Source organism: Alternaria ventricosa, assembly GCF_023758065.1.
Source record: "Alternaria ventricosa strain BMP 2768 chromosome Unknown scaffold_3, whole genome shotgun sequence".
NCBI classification, from domain to species: Eukaryota; Fungi; Ascomycota; class Dothideomycetes; order Pleosporales; family Pleosporaceae; genus Alternaria; species Alternaria ventricosa.
The window spans coordinates 943,846-956,024 of NW_026055683.1; the positions used below are offsets into that span (position 1 = coordinate 943,846).

A 12,179-nucleotide genomic window follows, 5' to 3' on the forward strand; every position below is an offset into this window, starting at 1 on the left:
CTCTATCTCGCCAATGCTACCCAACAGCTTTGCGGCGTAGCTAGCTGCCATCGGGCTCTTTCTATTATCAGACATCTGTTCCTTCTCTAACTTCTCTAGCGCCTACCTGATTGATGTAGATACCGGCTAAATTATTCCAGGCTGACACCATGAAAAGGGATCTGGGGCTGAAACCTTGCGGTCAGCCTTTGCACATGCTTTGGCCGCCCCTTCGTCGTACACTGGCCGGTTCCTTCGCTTCAGTCATATCTTTTATCGTTATCATCACGGCCATCTTTTCTTTTACGTTTTCGCGGCCAAACAAACAACGGAGATTTCGTTCGTCAGCTACAGCATGTGCACGCGCATCGAGTTGCCAGCGACGCGACGAGTATCACCCCACGCGACGATTGTGGGGTATCTACCCGTGGGCTTCTCCAGACGGCTACCGTTTGTGGAGACACGGCCCCGGGGACACTCTATGTGCACACGCGAGCCTTGACCAGCAGGAAGAACGGGCGTGAGCACCAAAAATGTGACATCGATGCTCAGTGCTTTCGCGAGTGGTCACGCACGTCGACAATGTTCAAGAAACCACCGTGGGCCTCTGTTGACGGTCTTCAAGCCAGGTAGACAGTGGCTCTACCACACTTCCAAAGTCGTTAACAATTAGTTTCAGCGCTGTCAATATATAGCAACGGCATCCCCCGCAGAGTGGAAAACACTACCGCCATCGCGGAACATTCCTCGTATCGTAGCCATCACGTCCCTTGGTGGGTCTCCGAGGCTACCAATAATAGTCATTTTGCTGCTATTGTCGTGCCACACGCATGAGCAGCCACCAAGAGGCTAAAAAACGCCACCGCCTAACCTTTTGAGAAACGCCCGCATCCCTTTGCATACCACCTGCAATGTCTCGCACCTGCCCCTGGTAAGGCGAAGCCTAATGTAGGTTTTTGTTCCCTCTCTCCAAACCACACTATTTGGAGTTGCCAGTTTTGTCACAGACGAGACTAACTCACTCAAACTCTCATCTGTCTCTGACAGTAGCAAGATCACGACTGCAGGAACTGCTGTGAGTATGCAAGCCCAAGGATCAAGACCGAGGATACCCGTCTGTGATTTCTCGAAGTTTAACATGTGAGACGGACCATGGGGCTCTTATTCTCACCCACGCGACAGCGACCCGCGCGGGATGAGCCATCCTGCTGGTACCTGACCATAGAACTGGGCCTTGATATCACATCCGTGCCTCGACATCACTGCCCAAGCAGATCAGGGCATTCAGCTGAAAGCTCGTCAGCCAGGCCACGCCATCTTGGAGACAGGAAGAGTGAGACTGAGCAACCCAGCGATTGAGCCTTACTTGACTCCCGTAGCAGCTGCATATCCTTAGCGTGGATAGATGAGATGCCAAAATTGGAAACATGGTTGGCCAGCACGGTCTCTACATGACGTCCCATTCCCCGAAGTGGAAAACGCTGGCATGGCCGCCTTTCCATACCCTAACACACAGACCGTGGCCCCATCGATTCCCAAGCCTACCAGACGCTCAACCAACCATGCTGTTCAGGGCTAGCTGCCTATCGACGTAGCCAACAGGACGTCGCGGCAACGTACTACACACTTGATGCTTTTACGCCATTTCGCCCGTTTGCTCGAGCCTCACTGGCTCTCTGGCTTCCGATATCCAGCATCCCTCAAGTCACTCGCCGTGAGACCTTCGTTATCAATCTTCACTGCGGCCAAGGGGCATTGTCTGAACAGTGGCTTGATCATCCTTCCTACAAGGCTCACTGAGGCTTGCATCCATTCCCTCTCATCCAACATCCGTGTTACCGATGGTCATTTGCCACCCCACGTCCTGGCTGGCTCTCATGTATATCAAAAGCTGGTCTTTCGGACGCTGTTCAAATGCCACTTCCTCCCTCCTGACAGCATACACTTCAGTGCACATGTTCACTATTCTCCTGATCACAGTCAACAGTTGTCAACAAGCATCACATCAAGCTTTTATCAAGCCAGTATATCATTGCAATACACATCACGAACCATGACTCGGGCTCCACGGCGCTTGGCCAAGTCTGATAGGTCGGGTCCAGTTGCGGTGTTGCCCAATAATAGTATGTTCACTTTCAGCAGCCGAGCATATTTATATACTAACGTTTATAGCACAAACAACACTGAGCTACCCCTCTACACCACCATGCCCGTATCATCAATCAATATTGCAACTGAAGTTCGTGCCGGAAACGCTTACAGACATGCACCCCATGGATCGCTTCATCGCGGCGCCCTCATCACATCACCCTGTGGCGTTCACAGAAGCTTTCAAAATCGGCACTGCTGCTTCGGATGGATGTACCTGCATCTCAGCCACGACCGTCACCTTGGAAATACCGTCGGAGATCACCATGGTGGATGTTGATGTACTGCGCGCGCCCCACCAAGAACAAGCTATGTTGGAGGTCGGGCATCGACCATGAACAGATGTGGAGTTGCCGAAGCTCGGAAGCAGAACTTAAAAGCGTTAGTGATGTGATACTACAAAGGGAATGTTCAGAGGCGCGCTTTGATTTGATAGTATTTCGAATAGAATCAGAACACTCTCTCGTGTAATGCCATGACCCTCGAAAGGTGCACCAAATCCTTCTCAACCTCGCAATATGAATCAAGCTCTACTATCGGTCGTGTAGCGTGGGACCCCTCTCTCACATGTCGTCCCACCTTTCACAGGACCTACAATGTCTTGGCTTCGCGATGCTTTGCTTTTTGCAAAAGTGCTACAATCCACGACTGTTTCGCCACCTGCCTAGTTGGACGGCCAAGGCCACCCTGCCCTCTTATTCTGGCTGCGATCAACAGTGCCAAGTTTCTCTAAACTTTCCTATTGCGGGAACAGCGATGTGTTGCTCTCAGAAGTTTGCTGTCTTCGATGGATTTTCAAAGATGCTCGATGCGGAAACAGCGAGCTCTTGCTTTCACAGAAGTGCCGTCTTCAACATATGCTTGTACTGCTGAAGTGAAAGCTGGACACTCAGACCCCAGCCGATTGCCTTCCCCACGAGCCGACGCGTAGCGCGACAACGGCACAAGCATACTCTTCCCAGCAACGAACAGCGATAATGCAGATTGCTCATAGAAGAGCAACGCATTACTAATTAAGGTGACGACTGAATGCGATTCTTGAATGAACCATGCGATCGTTTCTCAAAGCGTAGCATGTTTTAGATGTATCTGGGGTATCTCAAGATCGACCAAAACCAACACATCACTCCTGCGTCCCCCTCTTCGCAGCCATCATCTCACGGTACTTGTCAATCATCTTCTGACGCTCCTCGCCCAGCTCCTCCCTTTTCCTCAAGCTACCAGCCAGTTTAGGAACATTGCCCACCTTTGCTCCGGCCCCATTCTTGACCTTGAAAATCTCTCTGGGTACCTTATCGAAAGTTGGCGGTGCATGAACAATGTCGTGCAAGCCCTTCCGTTCTTCTCTCTTCTTCTTGAGAGCCTCCCACTCGTCTTCGCTGCCATTGTCCACCTCGCCTGGCAGCTTCCTGCGTTTGTTCTTCTTCGCCTTCTTCTTTTTGCCGTTGACCGTTCGCGTGGTATCCAGATCGGCTGTCTTGTCTTCCCACATGGCATCCAGCTCGTCTTGTTCCTCCTCTGCCAGTTCCGCTGCCTCCATCTCCTTCTCTCGTATCCGTGCTTCTTCTTCCCTCCATCCCTTTTGTAGACGCTTGAGGTGCCGCTCGTGCTTGGTGACTCTGTGATCGCTGACGCCTGCAACCTTTTTGCCGGACTTGCTGATGCCTGACATGGGCAACGCTGCGTCAACTCGCGCGCGGAATTCGTGCATTGACTCTCCAGGTTGTATCTTCAGCGCGGTCGTTGATTGCACCTGCTCCTCGCTCTTGTTGTTTGCATCGTCCTTCTCTACTGCCTCAGCTGCGGCTTGCTTCTTCTGCTTCTTGGTCTTCACAGTGCCGTCGTCGAGGGCTGAGCGCTTCTTTGGTCCTCCCTTGGAGAAGGCCATTAGCCGCTGGAAGGCCTTGGGTGTGTCGTCTGCGCCATAACCTTCGACTTGGTTCACTTTGCGCTTTTTGCCTTTGGTTGCTGTGCTGAAGGTGCGGGCTTTGCCAACGGCGAGGGGAGCAGCGTGGACGTTGGGCGGAAGGTTGAACCTGTTGGTGACGGGTCAGAATATCGTCTACAAGTGCTTAGGCTTGCGAGAATACGAAATGACGTACTGGGTATCATCCTCCTCCACGCGTCTGTGTTTGTGAGGCATATTGGGTATTGGCTGGCTGTCTATTCGATACCGAGTCCCGACGGTAATCAGTCGATGGCTGTCGCAAAAAGTTACGGAGTCGCGACAGGGATTATCGGGCAAGTGGGGATCGGATATCTTGGCATTGCGCGCACGTGTCGCTCGGCTTCACCCCGCCATCTTCACTTGCGGAGCTGCTACAAGACATGGAGAAAATGGACACGGCCTGCCGAGGCGGTGCTTGCGATGCTTAGAACTTCCGGCTTACCGCCTCATTTGCAAGCTTTCAAGTGTGGCGCAGGCCCAGAACAGAACGACCGAAAACTTACAATGTACGCTGGGACCAATCACGGCAGTCGTGTGGCCGTGTTCAATAAGCTCAGCGAGAGACACGCAACATGCAACCCGTCAATCCTGGGAACACGACGCTATCGAGACTAAATGCATTGTTTCGCAATCAAGGCGAAAATGATGCCCCATTGTGACAGTTTCGGACCGAAGCCATCACCACTACGCGTCCGGGCAGGTGCAACGTGGATGGGGTCTATCGGTACCAGTCCACCGCCGCATTCAAATAAACCACTGAGTGCGCAAGCTCAGCAACGTGCCCGTCCAAAGCACAACCTTTCTGATCATCTGCTCCGACTTTCACCAGACCGAGTCGTTAGCATCTGCCGTTGAGTGTCGGTCATCCTCTCGCTCGCAACCAATCACCATCGCCAGCCGTGTTGCGTGCCCGAACTCGCTCTCCAGGCCGTGCACCAGTTCTCGAACGCTGCTGGGCGCTGCGGCTGTCTCGAGGGCTTGCATGCTGATAGCCCGCACTTTATCTTCGTGGGTTGCATTCGTTTCACGGGTGGGCTGGCCGATCGCACTCTGTCTCGCAATAAGTAGGCTCCGTTCCATATTGCTCTTGACAACTCCAAGTCCTTCGCCTTCAATCCATCGACACCCAGAATCTCAAGAGGCTCTACCAAGGAACTGGACCCTGCGTTTTGCGCGACTTTCTGGATCCTGCACTGAACCGCGGAGGTGCATCGCGCCAGTCTAGCCTCCTCCGAACCCAAGGACGGGACAATAGCCAGTCTGGATCACCGGTACAAAGCTCGTGGCGTTTTGGAGCGACTGTCGAAGAGGAAGGTGTGTTTAGCCAGCGAACGCCTTCGTTTTGAGGTGCAAACTCGCCCGGGCGAGCAAAGACGACCTTCAACATCACAATTCTTTCATCGCATCCTCCATCTTTGAACAGGTGCGCTGCATATATCGATGTCGCTTGCCCCACCTCTCAGGGTCCAGCAAGTTAGTCGTGCCAGATCCTTGCCTGCGATTGGCTCGTGCCTGAAGATGGCTACCGAAACCCCCTCCACCCAACCTCTTCTACGCATCTCTTCCGACTCGGAATCTTCTTTCGATGCGAAAGCACCTCATGTTTCCTTGCGCGAACTAGAAGATGGCAACGGCTCCATCTTTGCTTCGGACGAGGAGGAGATAGTATCGCGACCTGGGTTCTGGCGCCGGCTAAGAATGAGCATCCGAAGACGGAATGCAAAGTTGCGGGTCGACGAGGATTGTGGACGTGTGAGGCTACCGGATGAGAAGACGCAGTCGAAGAAGTATCGAGTGAAGAGGAAATATGCAGCTAGAGCCTGTGTTATAATACCATTGCTGGTATTCATCTTCTTGTAAGTGCCTGTCAGACCTTAGCTTCCGCGCGTTCCGGCGGCAACCCTCTCATTCGACAGTCCCCTGCCTTACGTGCAGCTGTCATCCTCTCATGATCTGGAGAAAGAAGAACAGGTATACTGACTTTATTAGTGGTGTCCTTCATCTTGTCAACGTATTTCTGGGATACGTGCCTACCTTTCTGGATGATTATGTAGTCTCGTCGTTCGACTCGAGTGTGTTAGACAAGGCGCAGCTATTGGATATAACACGCGACGTAACTCCGGTCCCTTGCCACTCGCACAACGACTACTGGCGCCGAGTACCACTATACGACGCCCTACGCTGGGGTTGCACAGGCGTCGAAGCAGATGTTTGGCTCTTCGATGAGGAGCTGTACGTTGGTCACAGCACCAACGCCCTGACGCAAGATGGCACCTTTACGTCCATGTACGTCGACCCATTGGTCAAGATGCTAGACCACAAGAACGAGCTCGGAGAGTTTGCGACATCGTCCGATGTCAAGAACGGCATCTTCGACACCGAGCCTGCGCAGACTTTAGTTCTACTAGTCGACTTCAAGAACAACGGCCACGACATCTTCCCTGTAGTATCCCAACAACTTGACGCGCTCCGCCAAAAAGGATACCTCACCTACTTCAATGGCAACACCACCATCGAAGGCGCCATCACCGTCGTAGCAACCGGCAACGCCCCCTTCGACCTCATCACCGCAAACTCAACCTACCGCGACATCTTCTTCGATGCTCCCTTGGACAAGCTCGATGAAGGTTCGGTCACCACCCGCGGCGGTCAAGGCACAGTCGGCACAACACCCACCTCCCACTTCGACAGCACAAATTCGTACTACGCATCCGTCAACTTTGGCCACTCAATTGGCACACTGTGGTTCGGTCGGATCACCGAAGCCCAGCGCCTCAAGATCCGCGCACAGATCCAAAGCGCAAAGGAGAGAGGGTTGAAGTCACGATATTGGAGTGCGCCCAAGTTTCCTATTGGATTGAGGAATAGGGTATGGAAGATGCTCGTTGAGGAAGGTGTGGGTTACTTGAACGGAGATGATCTGCAGGGTATGACGAGATTGGACTGGGGGGTCAAGAGACACTGGGGTTTGATCGGTTGATCGAGCTCATCGATCCTTAACAAGAGGGGAGGGAAGATGAAGATATGATTTTACGTGGCATGTATGGCGTTTTCAAGGAGTTTGTTCATGTCGGGGACCTAGCATTACAGTTCTCGGTGGCATTAGTTGAAGATACCCGATAGATGAGATTGCAATACACATTTCTCATACTTTCAAGACGTCATTCTCATGCAGCACAGCTTTCACGTTGACCGTCAATCATCAAAGTACAGACCTGGATGAACGGGGAAATGTGATCAGAAAGTCATATATACATAATCCAATCCAATAAGACAAATAAGGGAGTAGCGAAGTCATCGTCATCAACATCAACAAAGAAGCTTCTTTTCCGCTTCACGAAACGCCAACAGCGCCATACAGTCTATACCCAACATGAAGCTCGCCGTCATCCAGTCGTTGGTGTGTCTAGAACATACTCCAGCCCTTCTTCCTCCGCTCATCCCTATCGTCCCGACGGCCCATCATGCGCTTCTCTCTTTGCTCGAGTTGGCGCAGACCCTCCATCTCCTTGAGTACGTGTTCGAGAAGATCCTTGCGACGCACGACATCAAGGTGGCGTTTGATCTTGGGGTCTTCCTTGGCGAAGCGGTCGATTTCTTCTTGGGAGAGGCCGCGGCCTAGACGGGCGTCGAGTTCACGTGGGAACTAGAGGGTTGTTAGCGGAAGTTGTGTGGGTAAGGAGAGGGGTAGTGGCTTACGATGTAGTAGAACTTGCTTAGCAGCTCGGCGTCCAGGAAGAGATCAGCAGTTGTTGTAAGCTTGTCTGCGACGGCGTCGAGGAAGACTTCTGGGCAGTGGTATTTGTTCTTCTTGCTGGCGCATTGCTTGCTCTTGATGGCGAGTAGACGTAGTTTGAGCACGTCGATGCGGTCGCGGAGGAAGACTGCTTCTCGGCCTGTAATGTTGTTAGTGCTGAGTTCAGGTGATAAAAGAGGTAGACTTACCCTTAGCAAGGAGGGCAGAGCTGAACCCGCCAGCACCGCCAACTCCGTCACCTTCGAGAACAACTTGTCCGCTTCGTACGCGGTCAATGAACGACATTACGTCCCTGACTCGCTTGCGGCCACCAACTTGCTCTTCAAGCTGCTTTACGGCAGCCTCGACGACCTTCAGCTCGTCCTTGAGCACAGCTGTGACATTTTCCCGACCTTTTGCCCATTCGTTGTCCTCGACTTCGATGCGGTATTTGTAGGGCTTGATGCAGATCTCCAACTCGTCGGAGATGTCATAGGAAAGGTCTTTGAGGATGGAGGTGGAAGCGTCGGTGATGGCTTGTCGGGCGAAGGGGTGGGCGGCGAAACGAGAGTTCGTGATGAGGCGGTCGATGTGGGCTTGGAGCGCACTTGCGACAACGTTGGTGGCTAGACGTCCGACACCCAATTTCGTAAGTGCAGCACTGGAGCTGTCGAGCTTGATCTGCCATATTTGATCTTCGCCATCGATATCAGCTTTGGCAAGGTTCGTGAGAGGGTCGGTCTCGGGGAAGGGGACGCTAAGATCGTCGAAAGGCCTGTTCCAGTAGCGCTGTGCAAGCAGGTTGAGTACCTGCTGGTCGAGCTCGTGCTTGAGCAAGTCACGAACTTGTTGGCGACCGAACTGCTCAGTAAAGCCACGGAAGGAGTGCTTGAAACCATCTAATGATTCCGCAAGGTATGACTCTGCGCTGATAGGTCGCTCGTTGTATTGAACCTTGTATTCGTATCGGGCATCTTCGAGCTCCCTTTGGATAGCCTCGCTTGTCGTCTTGAGGCTGCCGGCCATTGTCTGCTCGAGCACATGCATAAGCTTCTTCTTGAGGTTCTGCGTTCCGACGGCGAGCTCTGATCCTTCTGAAAACTCAGGATGCGAAGAGAAGTATGCTTTTTCGTTCTTTGTAATTGCATTGGTGATGTTGCCGTTGCCGCGGCTGAATAGCTTAGAGCCACCAGCACCAGGTGGTACCCGACACACGACACCGACGTATCCCAGGCGCAGAGCATACTTCTGGTCGCTGAGAAGGCTGGCACCGCGTTCGGCATCCACAAGGTCCATCTTTGTAATGACACCAATAGTCCTCTCACCTCGAGGGTCCATGCGTCGGGACGCCCGCAGCGCGGTGCTGTTGGCCAGATCCACGTCGGCGGCGGAGATGGCGAGGATGACATTGGGTGCCTTGATGTATTTCTCGCAAAGCTGCGAGATCTTTTCCTTCAGCTGTGGGGGCTGATCTCGGCCAACGACCTGGATGTAGCCAGGCAGGTCTATCAGGGAGAGATCGGGGACGTTTGGCGAGTAGATGCGCAGCTGGATAGGGTCATCGGAGACGCAGTCGCTCGCTGGTACAGCCAGGTTCAGGTCTGTCAACGTCTTCTGCACCTGGCTGAAATCTGTGACCTTTCCCAAGCCGAGAGCAGGGAATTCGCAGTACTCTGCATGTGCATCCGGTGTGTTGACGAGTGTGAGCTCAATGGGTCGTCGCGTAACCATGTTGTGTCCTTTCGGCAGGAACTCATGGCCTACGATGGCTTCCAAGACCGAACTCTTTCCGGATGATTGCGATCCGATGACAACGATGGAGGGCAACGTGAGCGAATCGGACTGTCCAACAGTCTGCAGAAGTCCGCGTATCTCAATCATCTTCTTGGTGAGCATCATCATCTGCTCGTCTCGTGCGATCTTCTCCGCCTGCGGCCTGTCCTCGTCGTCTTCCTGAGCATATCCGAATGCCGCCGCTGTTGATGCACCGGCTGCAGCAGACCCAGCACCGCTCTGCTTGGGTTCTTCCGGGCCTCTGCCGCCACCGTTACTGCCACCACCACCAGATTCGTCCTTGGCGAGTAGTCGCTGTAGCCATTCCGGGTATTGTACGCCCTCGAATTCGTCCTTGGTCGACTTGAAGCCCTTTTCTAGCTGGTCGAAGAAGCCATTTGCCGTGCTGAGTGCGCCGCCCGCAAATTCGGTCGCGCCGTCTTTGGTTCGGTGGAAGAGATCGAGTGCGAATGTTCCCGCCTCTGTTTAAGTTAGAACCAGTCAATATGTTAGCACGCATATACATACGGCCAGCTTGGTACTGGATATATGAGACTCCTGCAACGACGGCCCCTCCTGCAGCGGCGCCGACAGTCGCAAACTTGCCTACCAGCTTTGGTATGACCCGCGCAAAGGAGATGGAGCGTGTAGCGGGGATGTTGTGCAGCGAGTAGCTACCCAGCGGCCATGGTCGTCGCTTCACCAGGCGTAGGCCGGCTTGGTTGCGGAGGAGGCCACCGGCGGGCAGCGAGTGCGTCGTGTAGAAGCGCGGAGTGAGCAGCGGTGAGCGGCGTGCGATGGTGGAAAGGCGGCCCGCGACGAGCCTGCCGCTCATATTGACGACAAAGAGACCACGACAGGTCTGTGGTAGGGCATAGGGTCAGGTAGGGGACGTGGGTGCGCGGCTGGACGAGCGTTCAGGTGCGGCTATGCACGTCACCCATCGACTTTTGGGACGCCGGGGGGCTTGGGCCATCAACACGCCGCGTGGGGCTGCGAGTCGCTCGACGAACAACATCGAGACACGACATCCAACCAGTTCTGCTTTTCCATTCATCTACGTGGTCTCGGGTATCTTCGATTTCTAGCTTCACTTCAAACACAAAATCGCCCTTTCCCCGAATGCATTCAACAGCGACCCTTCCTCCTTGATCATGTCTCTCAGCCAGTTCCTCGAGCCTTCAACTTCCCTGCTGGCGAACTTGACCAGCACAAAGCCTCTCACGTTCGCGGCACTCCATATCAGCCCATCGGCCTTTTCTCTCTGCTGTCTCTCATACCGCCTCTGCTCATGCGCTTGAAGCTCTGGCTGCACCGCGTCACCCCAGTTCCTCCCACCAATACGCGGTAGTGCCTCGAACTCATCCAAAAAGAACTTTGACAGTGACGAAAAGATTGGGCCACGAACGATCAAGGTGCCGAAGACAGAATAGCTGTCCATACGTGATGAGAGTAGCAGCCCCGTCTTGCCATGCTTGTCTAGAATGAGATTGTCCCGTAGAAGCAGTCTTTTTTTCCCGGTACCATCTACAGTCCAGACCTCGTTGCGGCTCTTGTACTCGTAAATGTCCCAATTCTCTCCCCGTGCCGAACGGCCGCTCGTGACCCAGTCGCAAACACACAGATTACCTTGCTCTTTCTCCAAGTGATAGATCTGGGACTGAGAAAAGGCCGTGTTGGCAAAAGGCTGCACTGGATCGGGGAGATAGACCAAGGCGGCATTGTTCTTGAGACGTATGTTCATATGTTGTCGTGAGACTAACTCTGGAGTAGGGGTCTTGAAGATCTTGGTCGACCCTTGCGTCAACAGTATCAGCCGTGTACTGCTGTCTAATCTGACTTCCAGATCTATGCTGTCTCCAGCTACGATGCCTCCACCATAGGTCAACAGGAACACTGTATGAATGAGACAGGGGGTGACTGCAGCTGTCGCGTCCTCTGCTTCTCTGCCATAATTGGGTGGTGCTAGGGGATCCGGGGCGACTAGCTTGAGTGGGTATTGGTATGACACGGTTTGAAGGACAGGCGTATCCGGAGGAAGAATTTCGAGGACTATGGATCCATGGCCAGGTTTTGATGCTGATGTACCGAAGGGAGAGATGAAGGACATGGCGAAGTGCTATTAGTGCTTGCAAAAGATCATCTTTTACTAAGGTCGGCCCTGAACATGTGTATTGATTTGCATAGAGTTTGTGCGGAGATGCATCCAAAGCTTGAGTGGCACCAGTATGTGCGTCTGAAAGAGCAGCGGCTTCCTCTGGACGGCGGAATGGTGACTATCAGATAAGTGAGTGCACTTGCCTGCGTGCCTGCCTATTCGATTAGCGTGAGCGCGGACCAAACCGCCAAGGCGCGACGCGGGGCAGGTTTCTTCCTCTCTTAGTCACTTTTCTGCACCTGGGCAGCTCCCAACCCCACCTAAACGCAGCCAAAGTATCTACCGATTCGACAACTTTTGCACGCGTTCGAAACTCGACATCGACAAATTCCGCAAACTACTCTAAGCGCGCGCTGGGAATTTTTGGTATTCTCGATACACCGACTTCTGCACCCAGAAGTGATCCACAACAGCGGCAGCCACTCACAGCGCGATCT

The 12,179-nt window shown here is 53.4% G+C and overlaps 4 protein-coding genes across 4 annotated transcripts; 1 reads left to right on the forward strand and 3 right to left on the reverse strand.

Annotated features, from left to right (window-relative positions):
• Positions 1-3,250: 3,250 nt before the first annotated feature.
• On the reverse strand, positions 3,251-4,270 carry J4E93_002245 (uncharacterized protein; the record flags this gene model as incomplete). Its single annotated transcript, XM_049340192.1, has 2 exons — positions 3,251-4,163; positions 4,230-4,270. The coding sequence occupies 2 exons, from the start codon at positions 4,268-4,270 to the stop codon at positions 3,251-3,253; spliced, it is 954 nt and encodes a 317-aa protein (XP_049202514.1).
• Positions 4,271-5,593: 1,323 nt separating this feature from the next.
• Positions 5,594-7,055, forward strand: J4E93_002246 (uncharacterized protein; the record flags this gene model as incomplete). The annotated part of the gene is made up of 2 exons (XM_049340193.1): positions 5,594-5,897; positions 6,130-7,055. The coding sequence occupies 2 exons, from the start codon at positions 5,594-5,596 to the stop codon at positions 7,053-7,055; spliced, it is 1,230 nt and encodes a 409-aa protein (XP_049202515.1).
• Positions 7,056-7,481: 426 nt separating this feature from the next.
• Positions 7,482-10,419, reverse strand: J4E93_002247 (uncharacterized protein; the record flags this gene model as incomplete). Its single annotated transcript, XM_049340194.1, has 4 exons — positions 7,482-7,721; positions 7,775-7,971; positions 8,021-10,066; positions 10,113-10,419. The coding sequence occupies 4 exons, from the start codon at positions 10,417-10,419 to the stop codon at positions 7,482-7,484; spliced, it is 2,790 nt and encodes a 929-aa protein (XP_049202516.1).
• A 255-nt stretch (positions 10,420-10,674) lies between these two features.
• Positions 10,675-11,694, reverse strand: J4E93_002248 (uncharacterized protein; the record flags this gene model as incomplete). Its single annotated transcript, XM_049340195.1, has 1 exon — positions 10,675-11,694. The coding sequence occupies one exon, from the start codon at positions 11,692-11,694 to the stop codon at positions 10,675-10,677; it is 1,020 nt and encodes a 339-aa protein (XP_049202517.1).
• Between the last annotated feature and the right edge of the window lie 485 nt (positions 11,695-12,179).